General features: G+C 40.5%; 1 protein-coding gene and 1 pseudogene across 1 annotated transcript in view; both read left to right on the forward strand.

Moving 5' to 3' along the window:
* Positions 1 to 20,340, forward strand: part of ALDH16A1 (aldehyde dehydrogenase 16 family member A1) — a 57,782-nt gene that overhangs the window by 14,466 nt on the left and 22,976 nt on the right. The window contains exons 2-6 of the mRNA XM_085862579.1: positions 1,023 to 1,131; positions 1,710 to 1,836; positions 4,606 to 4,781; positions 4,936 to 5,010; positions 5,293 to 5,489. Coding sequence (XP_085718705.1) covers positions 1,023 to 1,131; positions 1,710 to 1,836; positions 4,606 to 4,781; positions 4,936 to 5,010; positions 5,293 to 5,489 — 684 coding nt within the window. The remainder of the gene's footprint in view (positions 1 to 1,022; positions 1,132 to 1,709; positions 1,837 to 4,605; positions 4,782 to 4,935; positions 5,011 to 5,292; positions 5,490 to 20,340) is intronic.
* LOC147010241 (signal recognition particle RNA) lies at positions 9,826 to 9,966 on the forward strand (annotated as a pseudogene).

A 20,340-nucleotide genomic window follows, 5' to 3' on the forward strand; every position in this document is an offset into this window, starting at 1 on the left:
ACAAGGTTTAATGCAACCAGCTTATCACTTCAAAAAGTTGAGACTGACCTTCTGTCAGTTGTGAACCTGTATGAGAGTTTGATCTCCTTCATCTCTGAAATGAGACGGCGTCAGTTTGATGAAATAGAAGATCAGGCTAGGAATTTTGCTGAGCCTATCTACACAGATACAACAAAAAGAACAAAAAAGAGAAAAAAATTATTTGATGAATCAGTTGGGATAAAGCCTGGTGTTGGCTTAGTGGTTAGGGTGGTGGCTTGGGATCCCAGGGTCCTGAGTTCAAGCCCCGTTGGCTGCTGAATTACCAGGGGGTTGACTCAGCCTGTCATCCTTCCAAGGTCAGCGAAATGAGTACCAGTGTACTGGTCCCGGTGTATGCCCCGGTTAGAATAGGTGTACCATATCCCTGTGTGTCGTAAGAGGTGACCAGGGTTGGCGTCAGGAAGGGCATCCGGCCATAAAACATTGCCTCAAGAAAAAGCCCAACCCATGCACAGCAGTGAAAAATGGCTGTAAAAACGGTCACTTCTCCTACAATCCCTTGACACAAACAGTATCATTGACAAATTTGCCATAGAAAAAAGCAGGAAAATGTCATATTGGACTTCACATAGTTGTGCTTGCAAAATTTATTATGCTTCAGTTTCATTGTATTTTTCCATTATTCCTATGTGTAAGATGTACATGATATGGAACTTGATTTACTTTGATGTACTTGATATGGAACTAATTTGATTTAAAATTATTGATGTTACATTATGTTGTAATTCTTTTTTTTACATTACTATATATATATAATTTGGGAGGGGGGGGCACTGATAAGGTTTGGCCTAGGGCCCACAAGCAAGTAAATCCGGCCCTGCCTCTATCCCTCTATCCCCAGTGTTTCAGCTTCCACGACTTTTACAGCGAAACCATTCCACACAAAGCATCTCTGAGTGAAAGAACCTCAGCTTACTGACTGCCATCCCTTCATACACAATGTTTTTATTGTTTTTTTGAAGTCAATTTGTTTTTTTCAGGTTTGGCTGGATTCTCATGGACGCTACTTTGGTTCATACATCGGTGGATCCTGGGACAAAGTTGATGTGGGAGTGGAAACAGGCTACAGAATATGTGATCGCAACAGCGGTAACTCCCGCACATGTTGCTGCAGAACACATGTGATCAGGGACTTCCTCGCCGCCTCGTTCCTCGCCGACCCGACATTAGTGTCTACCCCCCACACCGTCCCTATCCTCGCCGTCCCGTTCCTCACCGACCCGACATTAGTGTCTACCCCCCACACTGTCCCTTTCCTCGCCGCCCCAGGTCTCACCGCCCAGAGATTTGCCACCGTGCCAGAAATTAACTTTATGATGGTAAAATAATCCAGAGTGTGCAAACGCCTTCCTTTTGTTTCTTCAATCTGAAAATGTTGCACTCTTCACCACTCCATAATATTGAAGTTACCCACATGACCCACATGAAGTTGCTCCGTTGCCCACGTGACGCACGTTGATCTATTTTGCACAGTTGTCCTATTTCTTGCCGAAGGTTGCTGTTCATCGTCCAATTGTAAATATCTTTAAGTTTGATTGTCCAGCATGGATGTGCTCTTGTACAATGTTAAATGGTGTTGAAAGGATCATGCTCGGGGACGTGATAAATTTTTTTTTATCTTCACCTCATGCCCATCCTCCCTTTCCCCCATGTATGTCTCGGTGCAGGTAAGTTCCTGGCGAGGGTGGCTTTCTCTGAACCCCGGTCACTGGAGGCAGCTTTGGATGTCGCTCATGAAGCGATCAAGACGTGGAATGGAGCCGGTGTCGTCTCTCGTGCGGATCACTTGCGAAGGTTTCACAATCTTTGTGTATTTATCTTATTCCCACAAACTCGTTATTTAAAATAAAACAAACAACCCTTTCATTGCCCAAGGGTACACTCTTGATTGGAGATGTATGTTTTTGTCTTTATCGTCGTATGTCTTTCATAGACGTACAAGGGAGATCAAATAAATTTTCCCCTTTCAAAACATTTCAAAGCCACAAATAATAAACTACTCGGAAATGAGTAAATGCTAGTTGTAAACTACATTAAATAGGACATCTGTGAGTTGGAAGGAAAAAGACTTTTTGATCATCTCAGTCTTTGTGGCTCTTTGGTGAAACACTTGTACATTGACAAGGGTGGTCGGACAGTTGGTTTGTCAATTTGACCTTGGTGAAATATTTTTATTTAGAGGGGGGGGCAATAATTTGGACAGTTTTTATTTAATTTATTCTTTACTTTTAATATTTACGTGTTAAAAGGTGTGTGTATAGTTCCGTAGCCTGTTGATAGAAGTACACTGGTTGTTGAAAGTGCTCAGCAACATGCTGCCATATTGTCTCCAAACTCAAGATTCTTGATCTTTACTGATTGCCAATCCAGATATGACCTTTAAAATACAGAGCCCATCCACTTGTCGCTGGTGGGAGAGTGACAGCTTGAGATTTGTTTGATGCGGAAGGCCTTGTTTTTGACCTCTTCAAGAGGAACGAGGTGAGAATCGGGAGCACCAGCACAGAGTGAGTAGCCATACTCTATGGGCCTGTGCATGACAGACTTGTGCGTCATGATGAGCTCGGGAATGCTTTTGCTCGACATAGAATACCTGGATGGCGACTGACCTTGGATGCAAGTTAGGCGATATCCTCCCACGAAAAGTTATGGCAGATATTGAGGTCAAGGAGTTCTAGGGACTGCACCTCTTCCGGTGGCTGCCCGGTTAAGTCAGGTCAGGTATGGGAGCATGTGCCAGAACAGCGCGTCGCTGCGTCCACTTTCCGCCGGTACTCCAGGGGCCTCCGTCTGGCCATCCCCCAGGCAGATGCCAGGCCCATCCCCATCTCCTTGAGATGATGGTCAACCTGCTGCAACCATGAGGCACGTGGTCGGCCCACTGGCCTCCTCCACTCATGAGACTCCCTCGCTGAGAGAATCTGGTGAGCAGGATCAGCGTCAGGAAAACGAGCCACATGTCCATACAGCCGCAGCTGACGCTCACGGACTATGCAGGTAACAAATCTCATCCGAGTCTCTCTCAGCAACCGCTCGTTGGACACAAAATCCGACCAGCGATAGCCAAGGATTCTCCGAAGAGACCTGGTACCAAAGGAATTAAGTCTCCGTCTCAGATCCTTGGTCAAAGTCCAAGTCTCGCACCCATAGAGCAAGACTGGAAGTACCAAGGACCTGAAGACTCGGACTTTCGTCCTCCCGCACAGGTACCGGCAGCGCCACACCCCATGATCCAGTGAATCCATGACACCCCAGGCCCGACCCAGACGTCTATTGACCTCCGGCTCACAACCTGCGGAGACATGAATATCACTGCCAAGGTAAGTGAATCTATCCACGACCTCAACATCCTCACCACAAACAGACACAGACAGGACAGCAGCATCCAAGATGTCACCGAAAGCCTGGATCTTTGTTTTGACCCAAAAAATCCGTAATCCCAACGGCTCCGACTCCTCATTCAGCACCTCGAGGGCCCCCAAGAGGATGTCTAAAGCCCGGTTAAGTGTACTGGATAATTTGATGGCTGATCCTTGTGGAGAGAGTGTGAGGTGTAACTTGCTGCCGTCAAATGTCATGATCCAAGTCACCGATCAGCGGCTTATCTCATCCAGATCCGATGAAAGGGATTTTGTGCCAACAGCTTTCATAAGAGTGATGTATCGTACCACACATTGTGGAGTAATCAGCTAAATGGTAAAGTTGGTTTTAAAGAGACTCGGACAGATCATTGATAGAGACGAAGATGCAAAGAGTCTGAGACATTTGAATTTGAAGGAAAGGGAAAGATTACAACCTCATCTTACTATAATTCACTATCCGTCTGTTTCAGGTACCGCAAAAACGGCTGAACCGATCGCAACTATTTTTTGCGTGTGTAATTCTGGGACCCCTTGGAGTAAAATAGGCATTAACCTGACCCCCTTGACGGCTCCTGCAAGGAGCGGGTGCTTCTAGTAAGCTATAATTGTGCAAAAGGAGTCTGATGAGCAGTCATTCTGAAGCAGTTTGAACACAAATGTTTGTTTGGTTTGAAACGATAAAAATGTTTCACATTATACACGTTAATTGTTTTATAATTTACACAACTGTAGAAACCACTGGCTGGTGAGTTTTGCCATCACAAAACTTTAGCACACTTGGTATGTTATTGTGTAGATGATTAATTCATGTTGTCTGTACCAAGTACCAATAAGTGAGGAATACAATGCAGATTGTGATTTTGAATTTTCAATTCGATGTAATTATACACTTCAGCTGCAGATCAGTCTTCCAATCCCGTGCTGTCTGTCTCTGTCTCTGTCTCTGTCTCTGTCTCTGTCTCTCTCTCTCTCTCTCTCTCTCTCTCTCTCTCTCTCTCTCTCTCTCTCTCTCTCTCTCTCTCTCTCTCTCTCTCTCTCTCTCTCTCTCTCTCTCTCTCTCTCTCTCTCTCTCTGTCCCCTGTCCCCCCAACCTCAAATTGGCGTTTCCTTCCTGAAGTCACCACCGAATATTTCCTCTTTCCATATGCACGACGAGATGTCAGTGGCTACGGGTTAATAATTCGTATGGTGGCGCTTCCAGGTTGGCGAAGGAGGTCGAGCGATCGGGCTCTCTGCTGGCTGTCCTCGACTCCTTGGAGAACGCGTATGCGGTGAAGTCCGTGCAGGGCGAAGTGCAAAACCTACGTGAGGTCCTCAGCAACCTCGCGATTCGTCTGCGTCTCACATCGTCTGAATTTAAAGACTGGCAAGGCCATGGTTAGTTACCTTTCCCTTTGATCATGCTTGAAGAACGTCATCACATGTTGGCATCTTCTTGTCTTCACTATGAAACTGATAGAAAAAACGACTCTAATGATACTCGTGTGGTGATCATTTTAAAAGCATTTGTAGTTGTTGTTGGTTTTTCCAGGTGTGGTTGTGGTGGTTGTGGGGAACTGTCCACTCGTGCATCTTTATAAACTTGTCTGCCCTGCGCTGGCCGCTGGTACGCTCACCGCTCGGTCGAACACCCCTTTTGTTTTTATAGATCGAAGCGGATACTAGGTGTTTCATCAATTCTTGGAATTGAATAAAGTGTGTGTTCCTCATAAACAATGATTGGAGTGACCCTCAATCAAAGAAGTCATTTGAGAAAGGTTGATGTTGATGGATGCCCATAAAGTAATTACAAGGGGAAAGGAAGGGGGTGGTTAAATGCCTATTTTATGCTGGCGCCTTGATGGGTGTGCATTTCGTTATGACCCATGGGTATTTTGTGGCACAACAGGTAATGCCGTGGTGCTGTGGGCCTTGCATGGTGCATGGTTGTTGACGGCCCTATTTGCTGAGCTATGTAGTGCAGCTGGCCTTCCTGCTGGTGTACTGTCTTTGCTGCCGGGAATGGATGGAGTAGGTGCAGACGTGTTCAGGAAACTACTTGCCCAGCCTGGTGTATCAGCTGTCTTCTGTGATGAATCTAACAAAGTATATCCATATATATATAAATATATATATATATTGACTTTTTCACTCCATTCCTGTATCTTTGGTGGGGAGGGGGGAGTGGGGATTGCAATCTGTAACCAAAGGCATTTGACCGTCTCTCCACACATTTTTTTTTTAGCAAGTTGTTTGATTGGAGTCATTTCACTTTGTAAGTGATTGGGTCGTCCTGGTTAATCACAGTAACTGCTCTGCTTAAAAGTATTAAACTTTGTTGGGTTGCTCATGTGATAGGGCGAAGAAAGTTGAGGGGGGCAGGGGGGGCCAAGTGAAGTTCCTGGTGATCCTATTGACAGGTCAGGCTCGATCAGATCTGTGACTTGCTTCAGGTACCATGTAAACCTGTACTAACCTGTTTCATGGTCGAATTGTCGGCGACTAAACCGTCTCCCTCACCAGGTTTCCTGGGGAAGAAGGTGTGTGGATATGGACACCGAGCAGGATTAAAAACAAAACCTGTCAAAGGATGGAGGAGCTCCTTGTGAGCCAACGGTCATCCATATGTGGTGCCGAACTGTGTCTGCGGACGTCCCCCTATAGTTGGGTTATCTCTTTCTAGGGGGTTGGTGGAAGGATTTGCACTCTGGCCACTATAAAACGCTTCATTCCGAAACACACAAATAAAACAAAAACCCACTCTGGGAGAGTACCTCCTGTGCAGCTGCTCTTCGCAGGGCAGATCACTGAATGATGGGATTGGGGCAAAACATTAGGGATCCCCATTCTTTGATTATTGGAGGAAAACCTCGGAAACCATTCTGGGTCGGGTTGGGGTGGTCCCTTCAGGTGGGTACCTGGAATGTTCGATCCCTAAGAGAGGATGATCACCTGTCTCTTGCTATGATCTGAGCTCTAGTGTTTGAAAATCACTATTGCAGCACTTTCTCAGGTTCGAAGACCAAATAGTGGTGAGATGATGGCGGGTTACCATGCTACTGGTCTGATCCCTATGATTGTTACCATGCCCAAGCAGTTTCTGTAGCTGTGTCCAACAAACTGATTCACATGATAATTGAGGTAACACCGGTCAACAAGCGTATTATGAGACAAAGGATTTGTCACTCCTTGGGTGTCATTTCTCTGGTCTCTGGATATATGCTCCAACTGAGGAGAGTGATTTCACTGAAAAGGAGACATTCCATGCCGTGTTCAAGTCTGTGGTTGATCAGTGCCCCAGGCAAGAAACTGTCCCAGTCTAGGGGGATTTCAATGCATCAACTGGTACTGATAGGGATGGTTATGAGACATGTGTTGGTCCCCATGGGTCTGGAACCGTGAACCAGAATAGTACTAAGTTCCTTGACTCTGCAAGATGTCATGGACTTAGGATGGCTGGTTCATGGTTTCAGCACCGACAGCCACATCACTATACCTGGTATTCCAACGCTGATGGTGTGGCAAAGGAGATTAACCATATGCTTGTTGATGGTCACTGGAGGATTCTCCAGAACTGCAGGATCTACCAAAGTGCTCAGTTTCTCAAAACTGACCACAGACTTTTAGCCACTTTGAAGGTGCAGTTCAAATCCAAGAGAATGGTACCATCTCAGCCGAGGCTGGATGTTGGCAAGCTCAAGGATGAGAGGGTAGCTGAGGAGTTTGTGAATAGGTGGAGTGGGGGTCTGGGTGTTTCAGGGGATCCTGAAGAGTTGTGCGTTGCCATCCTTGATGTTGCCGGTGGTTCTCTTGGAACCCACTGTCAAGCGAATTTTCACCGATGCAGATGAGGGTTTCGGCAGAGGCTGCTTGCAGCTTATGGTTTTTTCGGCAAAACGTTCAATTCATTGAATCGGGATGCCCTCTTGAGGATTCTGGGTCTTTGTGGGGTGCCACCAAACTGATCGATCTGATTGATGAACTACATACGAGGTCCTTCTAAAAAGTAACGGGACTGACTTCACAGAAATTTTATTCCAAAAAATATATTGAAATCACAGCTTGTCCCCTTCAAAATAGTTTCCTTCCAGTCTCACACACTTGTCCATCCTCTTCTTCCACGCTTCGATGCACCCCCCGGAAGGCTTCTTCTGGAATCCTCCGGAGCTTTGGCGTCACGGCCCTTTTGATGGCCTCCACATCAGGAAATCGGGTCCCCTTGATCACCCCCTTGAGCTTGGGGAATAGGGAAAAATCACAAGGGGCCAAGTCTGGCGAATACGGGGGTTGCTCCAGAGTTGGCACATTCCTCTCCGCCAGAAACTTTCGGATGCTCAGGGATCTGTGAGCAGGGGCGTAATCTTGGTGGAGTACCCAGGCGTTGTTCTCGCACAGATCCCTCCTCTTAACCTGCACTGATCTCATGAGGCGCCGGAGGATCTCTGTACACGTATTTATTCACTGTTTGACCCTGTGGTAGAAACTCGAAGTGGACGATGCCCTTGATGTCAAAAAATGCGATGAGCATCACCTTGACCTTCGACTTTGACATCCTTGCATTCTTTGGTCTTGGTGATGCCGGACTTTTCCACTGACAACTCTGCCGTTTGGTCTCGGGATCGTATTCGAATATCCACGATTCATCACCAGTATTGACTCTGCCGAGCAGGTCCGGATCGTCCTCAAGGCGCTCGATAATGCCTTGACAGACAGTGACTCTTTGCTGTTTCTGGTCCTCGGACAACAGCTTGGGGACCATTCTTTGCGCACACCTTGCCCATTTCGAGATTTCCAGTGATGATGCTCCAGACAGTGTCCTTGTTGATGGAAAGTAGCAGAGGATAAATGGGGTTTCTGGGACTCCCATTCAAATGAATGGGGGAAAAAAGGAAAAATTTTCTGACTCAAGCGCCAATAGCACAAAATAGGAGACTGATTTTCTCCTCCTCCCATATAAGCAAATGTAACATTGAGACTTGCTGATTAAAGCACTTCTTCCCTTTCATATTTTCATTCCACTCAAAGAGCGAACCAACGAATATTTGTCCATGTTCTACTTTGGGGAACTACTTCATTTTCTTATAACATTCATTTCCATCGAGTATATTCACAAAGATTACTTTGGAACTTTGTTCTTGGTTTAAGTATCTTTGTTGAGCAGAGATGAAATGATAAACTTATCTTAATGCTCTTACTTGACCACCTGAGCCACATATCATTTTGAGATTGTAGTAAATTGTTTTTCCTTTGTTCAAATGATAACCATCAAAGTTTTCCATCCATTCAAGGATTTTTGTTTTGTTTTTACATCCTCCAACTTATTTGTAATTAAAGTTATCTGCTTATTTGTTTTATCTACTTTTACCCCGGTTATTTCTTCAATAAGATTTATTTGATATTTCTCACATTCTTTATGTTTCCCATTTAAATACCAAGGCTGATTACATCTCCACTCTTTGGTTTTGTTATTGCTTGGTTCTATCATTTATTAATCAGTAAAAAGACGGCGGTAGCCTGTTCAAATTCCCAACCCAATATCTTAACACATACTTATAACCATAAGGGAGACTATTGATTCCATTCTCTAAAATATATCTTTTATCATCAAAAGCTCCTAATGCTTTCTTATTTATCTCTTCTGAATATAATTGATGTTCATAACTTCTTATTGTATTCATTATTTCTGTACTCTTCCTTCTTTAATGTTAAACAGTTATAATAATAATGTTTAAAATTTATTGTTTCCTTGATTATATTTTTTTTTATTCCCCTTAGCTTCTCATCACACCTTTTGGGTGGTCGCTATACTACCGTTATTCTCAGGTTTTCTGTCTGTCTGTATGTATGTAATGGACAGCTCTGGAGGCCAGAGGAGTCAACCTATTTTGATGAAACTTGACTGGTAGGGTCATACCAGGATCTAGTTGTATGCTTTTGAGCACCGTTGCTATGGACACCAGCGTTGCCCAGCAACGGGACTTTGATTTTTTTTCGGAAATCAAAAATCGGCTTCCGCGCTTTTATGCGCACTATAATCAACCACTTTGTCAAAATTGTTCAGCCCGATCCGTCAAAAACTGTATGACTACTGACTAGTATGCAATTATATAGCAACCACCCATGTTGCCTTCCGGCTTATCAATGTTATTATTATCAATATACGTAAAAGCATAAGACTGATCTCAATCCTATAAATTCACTCATAACCTTCCCACCCAATTCATCTTTAAACTTACCAATAACCTTTTTATTCTTTGATGAAAACAACACATCACCTGACTTATTACTTGTATCACATATATCAATATTATTAATAATATCCTCAGATACATCACTTGTCTTAATTTCTAATATAAAACTATCTGTATCCATATATAACAATGACATTATCCTTATACTTTGATTTTTGAATTATTATAGTAATAGTCGTACATTAACGGTAACCGGGCGTAGTGGCGTGCGCCTGTAATCCGGCTACTCGGAGGCTTGGGTTGGAGGATCGCTTGAGGACGGGAGCTCTGCGCTGGGCCGCGCTATGAGAGGGTGTATGGCAGCCCGGAATCATGGCGAAACCCAACCCTTATCCCTGTGTCGTAAGAGGCGACCAGGGTTGCGTCAGGAAGGGCATCCGGCGTAAAACCTGTGCCAAATCAGTATGCGGATCATAACAGATGATCCGCTGTGGCGACCCCTAACGGGAGCAGCCGAAAGACGAACAACAACAAGTCGTACATTAATGACTTTGACAAGTCAAGAATTGATATAAATAGGTTTATCCATTTTAATACTCTCTTTTTTTCAAATGAATAGCACAAAAGTTCTCTGAAAACACTTCCGCTTGCTCAAAACTTGGTCTATTTTTTAACTTTGAAGCCTGTTTCCAAGATGAAGCAAGTCTTATGTTTTGTCGATTCCTAACATTTTCCATAATCTTTCCAAATACAGCATTATTCATTAATTTATAAAAGTCCTTCTCAAAATCTGTTTTTGTTTCTGTTCTCCTTTTTGTATTAAAATCAATATACTTCTTTAACCAATGACTGTTTAAATTTCAAAATCCAATGAATTTTCCTCACTCTCAACCCAGCAGATAAATATTGTCTCAAGTTCCTTTGATGCAAAACATAACTTTCTTTTTCATTTAATGTAGTAAGTAGTTTTTCTGGAGATTTACCTTTTATATTAAATGACTGTTGGTAATCACTTAATCATTCTTTTCTTGGACTTTCTTTATCAGAGGCACAAGGTAGGTCTTTATGTTTGTTATTAAGTTCTTCTGGATATTTTAAATCAACCTCAAAATAATATCCAACTTCAGCTTCATCCAATTCTTTTTTGAGAGGAGACAACAATGTCTTGTAAAACTTTTTCATAATGTTTTTCTTTAACCCATTTAAGTTTTCCATAATGTAAAGATTGAGACATAGCCCACCCATACAAATTGTTAGCATCATAATATATCTGGTCAGAGTTGTCCTCATTGTTATTATAATCAGGAACATATTTGTTATTTGCTTTGGCATATCTCTTGGAACATACTTGAGATATTCCTCCTCTTTTAGTCTTCTCCATCATTAAAAGCATATCTATATCACTGATTAATTCCAAATTCTGTTTTGTCATTTTTAACAGAGTACTCCAAGCCAAACCTGGGGCCGTGTAATAGTGAGCGGGGTCTAATCCAAAAGAATTTTTATTATGACAGACTGTTCTAAAAGTTTCACACATCAGCCAATAACAATACATCAGTTTTAAGATAGAAATCATGATATTCTCCAAGATTCTTTATATTAAACTTCTCCCAAACCTTTTTATCTTGTGTATAATCTCTCTCGGAAATATGAGTTTTATTCAACTTGCCATAGAAACTTTCCCTTGAAGGAAGTTGTGTTTCTTTAAACTTCTCAAATGAATCCATGTAGTCATACGGATATATTCCCTTTTGTGATAAGAGATCAATCTCTTCTTGATTTAAGAAATGTGATTTAAGATTCGGTAAATTTTTAATATTTTATGCTAAGTTAGATAATGGACTTGTCATAAACTTGTATCTGTCAAGAAATCTGATATGGGTTATGGGGGATGTATGAATTGTTTTTGTGAATGAAATGTATTTTTGATCTGTGTTAGGAATATCAGAAATATCTCCAGATCTCTTTGAAAGTTCATTTATAAATAGATGTGTGTCATGGTGAGCGTTGTTGTGAAGAAAGACAGGAATAAAGTTTGGGGGCTTGTAATTAAGATTACAATGGGAATGAGCTGGACCTCTATATTTTCCAGTAAGATGACAATGATCCCTAACTTTGACCTCTCCCTCAATTTTCTCCTCACAAATATGACAGATACTGTTCTTTCTAAATTCCCTTTTCTCTCCCTTTGTTAATGACATTGGTTTATAGGTTTTAACCATTATTTCTCTTCATCTTATGCAGTCTTTTTCCAATCGTCTTACAAACTCCTCTGAGGCATCTTCTCCTCTCTAAAGTTCTAACTTGTTGTATTCATCACCAACAGATGATTTGATATAATAACAGAAACCACAAGGAGTATGTTTTGATATTTATTTGTGTATGATTTATTTGGATTTGGAGAAACAGTATCTATCTTTTCAAGGATACTTTCAAAATCAGCATATATCACAAACAGCTGTTTTATAGATTTGTTAAAATCTTTGAATGATATGTTTGAACCTGCTTTTGGTAAATTGATTACGGTTGATTTATGATGACTACAATATTTTGAATGTTCATTTAATCGTTCTTTTGTGTTGAAGGAGTTGAGACATCTCTTACAAGGATATGTTTTACATTTTTTCTTGTGTTGTTGTCATTTGGTTAATCTTGATAAATTTTTGTTGAAAGCGAAATGTGATTTTTCCTTTGAAGTAAAGTAGAGCAGGGCAATGTGTGTTTCATCATTTTTATAGTTTGAAATTTTTAATATCTGAACTTTGTTTGTGTCTGTTAATCCATATACATTAACAGATAGATTATTCATTTTCTCAAATTTAGGAATATCTCTCAATGACATTGCAAACTTTAAATCTTTAACATTTATTGTATTCTCGTATTTCTTATAATGTTCAACCCTTTCAGGTTTCCATTGTGGAGGATGTCAGTGAGCAAGAACAGACCATAGAAAACATTTATTATCTTTGTTTTGAATATTAATACCGCTTTCTTAAGTTTTATCTCTTTTGGTAAATCAATATAAGAAGAAGCTTGAAGAGGATCTGATTTTAAGATGTGTATATCTAAAAAGATTATTTTTGTAAAACCAAATCCACTACCTACTACAGTGTTATCAACATCTTGTTCTTGTCTCTGGAGTTCATCGTAAACATCACATCTTACAAAATCTTGAAATGATGAGATAAAGTGAGGGTTTGTCCTCATATAGGGAGTAGTTTCATCGCCTTCTCATACCATATTCAATTTTACTCCCATATAAAACTTAAAAGTTTTAATTTCACTTCATGTGTTTTTAATTATAGTTTCAATACTTTGTTTAACCACATCAACAGCTTCCATGATTGAAGATGGTCCAGGGTCTTCAAAGCGAAACAATCTTATTTTTATTTGTCCTTTAATGCCCCATCAGTGTTTTCAATGGAGAATTTAGTGGCACCTTCCCTTTCTTCATTGATCTTGTGTTTGCGTGATTGAAGGTGTTTATTATAAAAAAAAATTAAGAATATCACAATGTTTTGTTTCTTGGTCAAGTGGAGATATTTGTCTGAAAAGATTGAATGTTTGTTTGTTGGTTTGAAGGTGTTTTTTTTATAACATTTATATTCATGATTATAAACATCGCAGTACGTTGTATTCACCATATTTATATAATAAAACTTTGCTTAAAATAAAATTTTATTCATGAAAATTCCGTTTAATTTATAGGTGAATCTGTGCTTAAAACCATTTTATCCTCCAACTTTTTTCACTTAATAAATACAATGTATCAAGACACAAAAGACAAGTTTCAATAATCTCTTCATTTGTAAAAGATACTGAGAAATATGTCAAGGATGTAAAATTGAATAAAGATAAATATAACAACTAGAATGGGCACTCGGTAGAGCGCATACCTTCGCCTCCGCTACTTTTTTGTTATTGGCATGAGAGTGGGGGGAACAGAACAGTGAACATTTTGGTGTTGGTTTCATGCAAATCGGTTTTGATTTGACCGTGTTATGACAAAAACCGCATATTTTGAAAGGTTGTGACCCCACTGACCTTTGACCCCCAACCGCTAACAAGGGTAATGACGTAATTGTGTCATGTCGCCCATCACAAGATTGGGCAATGAATTCTGAACATTTTGGCATCGGTTGCATGCCAATTAGATCAAAATTGACTCCGCTATGGTAAAAATACGAATTTGACCTTTCCGTGACCTTGACCCTGACCTTTGACCCGATCGCTCCCAAAATCTAATCAAATGTGCCTTGGATAATAACCCATCATCCCACCAAATTTCAAGCGATTTGGTTTAATACTTTCTGAGCTATGCGAATAACAAACACACACACACACACACACACACACACACACACACACACACACACACACACACACACACACACACACACACACACACACACACACACACACATATTCACAAATAAATAAATAAATACACAGCGACCATTACATAACCTTTCGCAGAATGCGAAGGTAATTATGGTGAATAATACGAGTTCTTCAATTTACTTCAGTGGAAGGGCTTTTAGTATATCTGGAAGAACATCACTTAAAGTACCTCTAACAAAAGTTTCTCCTCTCCTTCTGGCAATATATTCAAAACTAGAAAAAGCAATGAAACAAGAAAAAGTATCAAAAAAGAAAAACCTCATGGATTAAGCTTTAGAAAGAAAAGACAAGACCATCTGTAATATGCAAGGAGAAATTTGTATTTGTTTCAACAACCCTAAACATTTAAATCCTGATGAAATAAAGGATGTTAATATATCAGGTGAAATGACATTTCATTCAATAGTAGTTAAGGACCATTTTAAAATTACCTTTAATATAAAAAAATGTAGTCGTTGAATCTTTGTTGAAAAAAAGTATATATATATCGATGGTAATGTTTTTTTTTTTGACTAATTAAATATGAGTCATTATTCAACTGAAGATTTTGAAGATTATGAGAGTGATGATAGTATCTCTGTTGAAACAGAAGACAGTTATGATACCGAGAGTTTTTGTTGAAACGATAGTTATGAAAGTAGTTTTATAGATGATTGTGAAAGTACCGAAGATCAATTTTATTTGAAGTAAAGTTTTACTTTATAAATATGAATAGTTTACTAGATTTTGAGCCTCTTGAATTTCCTGATTCTCCACATGACAAATTTGAGATTTGTCCTGCGTGTGAAAGACGGGGATTAAACACAGAGTCAAAAGCCTATAAACAATATATATTCTTTGATTATCTTCTAATTAACGGTAATAAAAAGTATATAAAGGAATATAATTCTTTGAGATTTACAACAAAAATGAATTACTTGATAAGATTGATTCGAGAAATGAATGTAAAGTATGAGGGTGATAATACCTTTTTCACCCACATACTATCACAACTCGGTTCTCAACAATGGTTATCTTTAATTCAGGACATTTTAGATAAGTATAATGATATGATTCACACCTCAACTAATACTAAACCATCAGAAACATTTACAAAATTAGAATATGAAAAAGAGATTAATGTCAGAAAGCCTAAGTTCAAAGTTGGTGATATAGTAAGAATATACAGGTGGAAATCTCATTTTGAAAAAGGTTATACTAAGCGATGGACAAATTAACTTTTTAAAATCGTTGATGTAATAGATGCAGTTCCTTGGACTTATAAGGTATATGATTTAGAAGGGGAAGAGATTTTAGGTTCATTTTATTCACAGGAATTACAAAAGACAAAGATAATAAATTGGATTTTTTTTCTAAAATTGACTCCACCCCTTTTTAACTCCACCCCTTTCTGACTCTGCCCCTTTTTACTCCACCCACACAAGCCCCACCCACATACATCATATCCACATGATTAGTGATTAGTTTATTAGTTCCCCACACACAACGCGTTTAATTAAAAAATTGCTCGACCCCTTCTTTGTTTCCACCCACACAAGCCACACTCACACAAGCCACACCCATACAAGCCACACCCACACAAACCCCACCCACAGAAGTCCATCCCCTTCCCCTTATGTGCCCCCACCTTTGACCCACCACACCCTTCATCCCACCCCCGCCCTGCCCCACACACACACAGGGAGGGGAGGGGGTGGGATGAAGGGGTGTGGTGGGTCATTGGGGGAGCTCACATACCCCCAACCCTAACCCCCCTCCCCCTCCTTTGCACTTCCTTTATTCTTTTATTATAATTGAGAATTAAATAATTGAAAGCAAAGCAAATATAATTAATCAAGATTGAAAATATTAAACATTTTTCTTTGGATACATATTCAGTTGTGAGAATGGACGATCTTTCCCAGCAGTCTGCTTCAGATGTCTTGTGATTTTGACACTCGGATACCATATTCTGTTTTGAAACACAAAGAACCATTAGAGCACATAAAGATGATTATATAATGATATGAATAAAATAATAAATTAAACATTTACCTCCAGAAGATCGAGTTTTGTGTCCATTTCATCCAGATGAGCATTTAAAATGGAACAAGTTGGAAATGAGTAATCACCCCGTGGAGTTTCAACATCTTCCCATTCAAGGTTGCTAAATTCATTCGTTTCACCACCCATGTATGATTCAGTTTTAATGCTGAAAATAAAAAGCAAGTCGTCAAAAATTACCACCAGGTTGTGGTATTGCTTTTAAATTAATTACCACCATGCCAAATAAAAGGTTGTGTATAAAAAGAATAGAAAGAGACAGAGAGACAGAGACAAACAGATAGAGAGACAGAAAGACAGAGACAGACAGAGAGAGACAGGGGAATAATTTCAAACCTTTCTTTGGACTTGTCCAATGCCGCCAAGGTGTGTGAAATGCCTTCCAACCACCAAGACAGGATGCTTTTTAATTCTCTTCGAGATGATTGAAGATCTACAAGCATTTCATTCATATTCTGCAATGCTTCATGATATTCATTGGTTTCATTTTCAACATCAGTTATCAACAACGTTGTTATTGGGGACAACCTGTTAGAAAAAAAAAAAAAAAATTATTAGTCGTATCATGATTTAATTAATAATCAATTGCTTCACCATCATTCTAAGAGGAAGCCAGACTTTACAATACACACACACAAACACACAAACTTACCAATATTGTGATGGGTTATCTTCTTCGTCAGATGAAAGATAGTTCATGTCTCAGTCATTTACCATTGGGTTAAGATGAGAAAAATGAAAAACCATCAAACAGAAAAGATTTTCAACTGAGAGAAATGTCTGGCTTATAAACCATGTTGGAGGAATTCAGTTGGATCTTTGCCTAGATTTGCCTCATTGTTCTCTTTCCTGTTTTTCAACAGCTCAGTAATTCTGGAAATTTTCCCAAGCTTCCTGTTTTCAGCTGCACTCAGACAGCTTACAGAATGTGCATAATGTATTCATGTTTGAGTTTAATTTTAACAATTTTATAGACTCTATATAAGTTTAATGTACATGAGTGGAACCAAAATATGCTCAAACAAGAGCATTGAGAGAAGTTTATCATTTCATTTCTGCTCAACAAAGAACCAAGTTCCAAAGTAATCTTTGTGAATATACTCGATGGAAATGAATGTTATAAGAAAATTAAGTTATTCCCCAAAGTAGAACATGGACAAATATTTGTTGGTTCGCTCTTTGAGTGGAATGAAAATATGAAAGGGAAGAAGTGCTTTAATCAGTAAGTCTCAATTTTACATTTGCTTGTATGGGAGGGGGAGAGAATCAGTCTCCTATTTTGGGATTTTGGGGCTTGGGTCAGAAAGTTTTTTCCTTTTCCCCCATTCATTTGAATGGGAGTCCCAGAAACCCCATTTATCCTCTACTAATCATCCGCACCGTGAGTCGACGATCTACGCGCACCATCCGCTTCACACGCTCGATGTTGTCCGCCGTTCTGCTCGTTGAAAGTCTTCCAGACCGTGGATCGTCTTCAACCTCCTCCCATCCTTCTTTGAACGTCTTGTGCAATTCAAATGCACGTGTACGTGACATCGTTTCTTTCCCCGTAGACTTGCAGCATTGCGAAGGATTCGGAAGGTGTTTTGCCAAGCTTGGCAAGAAACTTCAAATTGGCTCTCTGCTCGCGACTCATAGCGTGACGACTCAGACTTGACAACGTGTAAAGCTCGACCTGAAAAAATCGCACAATGAGCGCAATCAGCCATCACCAATCATATATATTGCTGGAATGTTGTGAAAGACTGTGACGCAAAGACTTCATTCAAGTTGTGTAAGTGGAGCACACGGCAGGCTCAATCCCGTTACTTTTTAGACGGACCTCGTATACCCTGGTGCTGAGAGTGCTGTGAAGCGAGTTGGTCCCATCTCTGACTTGTTTCCAGTTGTTACTGGAGTTCGTCAGGGGTGTGTAGTGTGTACTGACCCCACACTTTTCATTGCTTGTATGGACTTGATTCTGGGGACGATGTCAGAGAGATCAAGCTGCGGTACATTGTTTCGGAATGTCATGATCTCTGACCTTGATTGCACGATGATGCAGTCCTCTTTGCGGAGACTGGATATCCTTATGGAGGTCCTCAAGTCGCTGAATGAGGAGTCTGACCTACTGAGATTTTGGGTCGCCTGGGGTCAAAACTGACATTGAGGCTTTCATTGACCTCTTGATGCTGCTATATTGTCTGAACCTGGCTGTGCTGAAGATATTGAAGTCACAGAGAGAGTCACTTACCTTGGCAGTAATTCTCTGCATATTGTGAGCCAGAGGTCGATAGCCAGAGGTCACTAAGATCCCTGGGTCAGGCCCAGGGGAGTCATGGATTCACCAGATCATGGGGTGTGGCACTGTCGTTACATTAGTCAGGAGGCCCAATGCAGAATAGTGTACGACCCTGCTGATTCCGTGTTAGAATAGTGCAACAGGTGTAAATTGACTGTCCAGACACACAGAAACGTGAATCAACTTGTTGCCAACTCTGGATATGGATAGTATGGCCGCCATGACAGTTTACAAAATGGTCGCCATTAAATACACTTTTCGTCATATTTCAGCCGCAAATTGACATAAAATTACAAAATTAGGGTCGATTTCCATGTTTTTGAGCATACCTGAGCTGATGGGAGTATAGAAAAAAACATTGCTCCATCCATTTTCTAAAAATAATATGACTTGTTTTTCACTATATTATTTTTAAAGAAATGTTCAGGCTCGAATTAGAATGCCTGATTATACAAACCACAATCAATGAATTTTACAACTTTGCTATAAAATGAACCTAAACTACATAACTGTGTGTTTTTCTGTTACCCAGGACTAACTGAAAAATGAAAGCCGCAAGATTTCTCACAGGGGGTTCAAGGGATCGAGAAGAAGAATAGCATGTAGACTGGAATAAATGCTTTATTTGCCAGGACAGTTCAAAAACTAGCAAGTCAACGCCACTTCGAAAGACTACAATCGTTGGTGTTAAAACTGTAGCTGAATGTTGCAAAGAAAGAGAGAAATATAATGACGCTAAATATGTTGACTCATTCTCAAGAATCAGAAAATATTCTGTACCGGAGCACGTCGAAAAGATTCAATGGCACAAATTCTGCTATAGTGACTTTACTCACGCACAAAAAATAGACAGACTGAAGTCAAGGATTCAGCCACAATCTGTGACTTACGCAGAAGAGATACCCACAACATCAGGTTCCTCAAAGAAATACCATGTCCCAAAGTCACTAAGATCCGCGCACAGCGCTATGGATTGGTCAAAATGCGCTTTCTGCCAGACTGACATTCCTGGAAAAGCTGGTGTCCTGACAAATGTTGAATTTGATCACACATCATCCAGGATGCTTAGTTTGGCCCAATTTGACCCCACCATGCGTCACAGGTTTGCAGGTGTTTCAGACTTGATGGCAGCTGAAGGTAAATATCACCTCAAGTGTTATGTTTCTTTTCGCAGAAAGTATAAAAAGGAGAGTGGAGAGAAAAACCAGTCTCCTGAAAGCATCTGTTTCAGAAATGTGATGAACCAGCTTGAGAAAGAGCTGCAGAAGGGACATGTGTTTACCCTGAAAAACATCTGGGAACACTACAACATGCTGTTATTGAATGATTTTGGAATTGAGGCTGGAGCCTACAAAAGCTACAATTTCAAGCAGAAAGTGGAGGTTCACTTTGGTAGTGACAAGGTGACATTCGTGCAGCCATTGGATGTCACAAAACCCCTCATAGTTGCGTCCTCAACTGTGACAAAGTTTGCCATGAGAACCGCCGTGAATGATTTATCTGAAGAAGGTGAAAGTTCTGAAGAAGATGAATTGGCCCAGTGCAGTCTGCCTCATCATGAGAACGAAATCCTTAGCTGGATCTTCAGAGTGGGTATAAAGATTTACAGTGACGTAAAACACTCTCCAGGGCATAGCATTATCGGTGGACTGAACACAGAAAATGCAGAGCGAATTGTACCTGAAACCCTGTACATGCTTGTAAAGCTTCTTTGTGGTGGTGACAGCATTGACAAGATGGACAATGAAGAAGCGGATGAGACAGATATCAAGAACAAAGTTCTGAGCATCTGCCAAGACATTATTCATGTGGCTTCAGGAGGCAAAAAACTGACCCCCAAACACCTGGGCCTTGGCCTTGCTCTTCACCAGGCTACACGCTCAAAAGAGCTTGTCAATCTTTTTCATGCAGCTGCACACACAGTTGGGTACGATACAGTGAGGCGCATTGACACAGAAATTGCCAATGATGTTATACAATGCTTCCGAGATAATGGAAATGTCATGATCCCAAGGAACTTTCTCAACATCCCAACTACCAC

This window comes from Eptatretus burgeri, chromosome 17 (genome assembly GCF_056783735.1).
Source record: "Eptatretus burgeri isolate ZD-2024b chromosome 17, Ebu_testis_v1, whole genome shotgun sequence".
Classification (NCBI taxonomy): domain Eukaryota; kingdom Metazoa; phylum Chordata; class Myxini; order Myxiniformes; family Myxinidae; genus Eptatretus; species Eptatretus burgeri.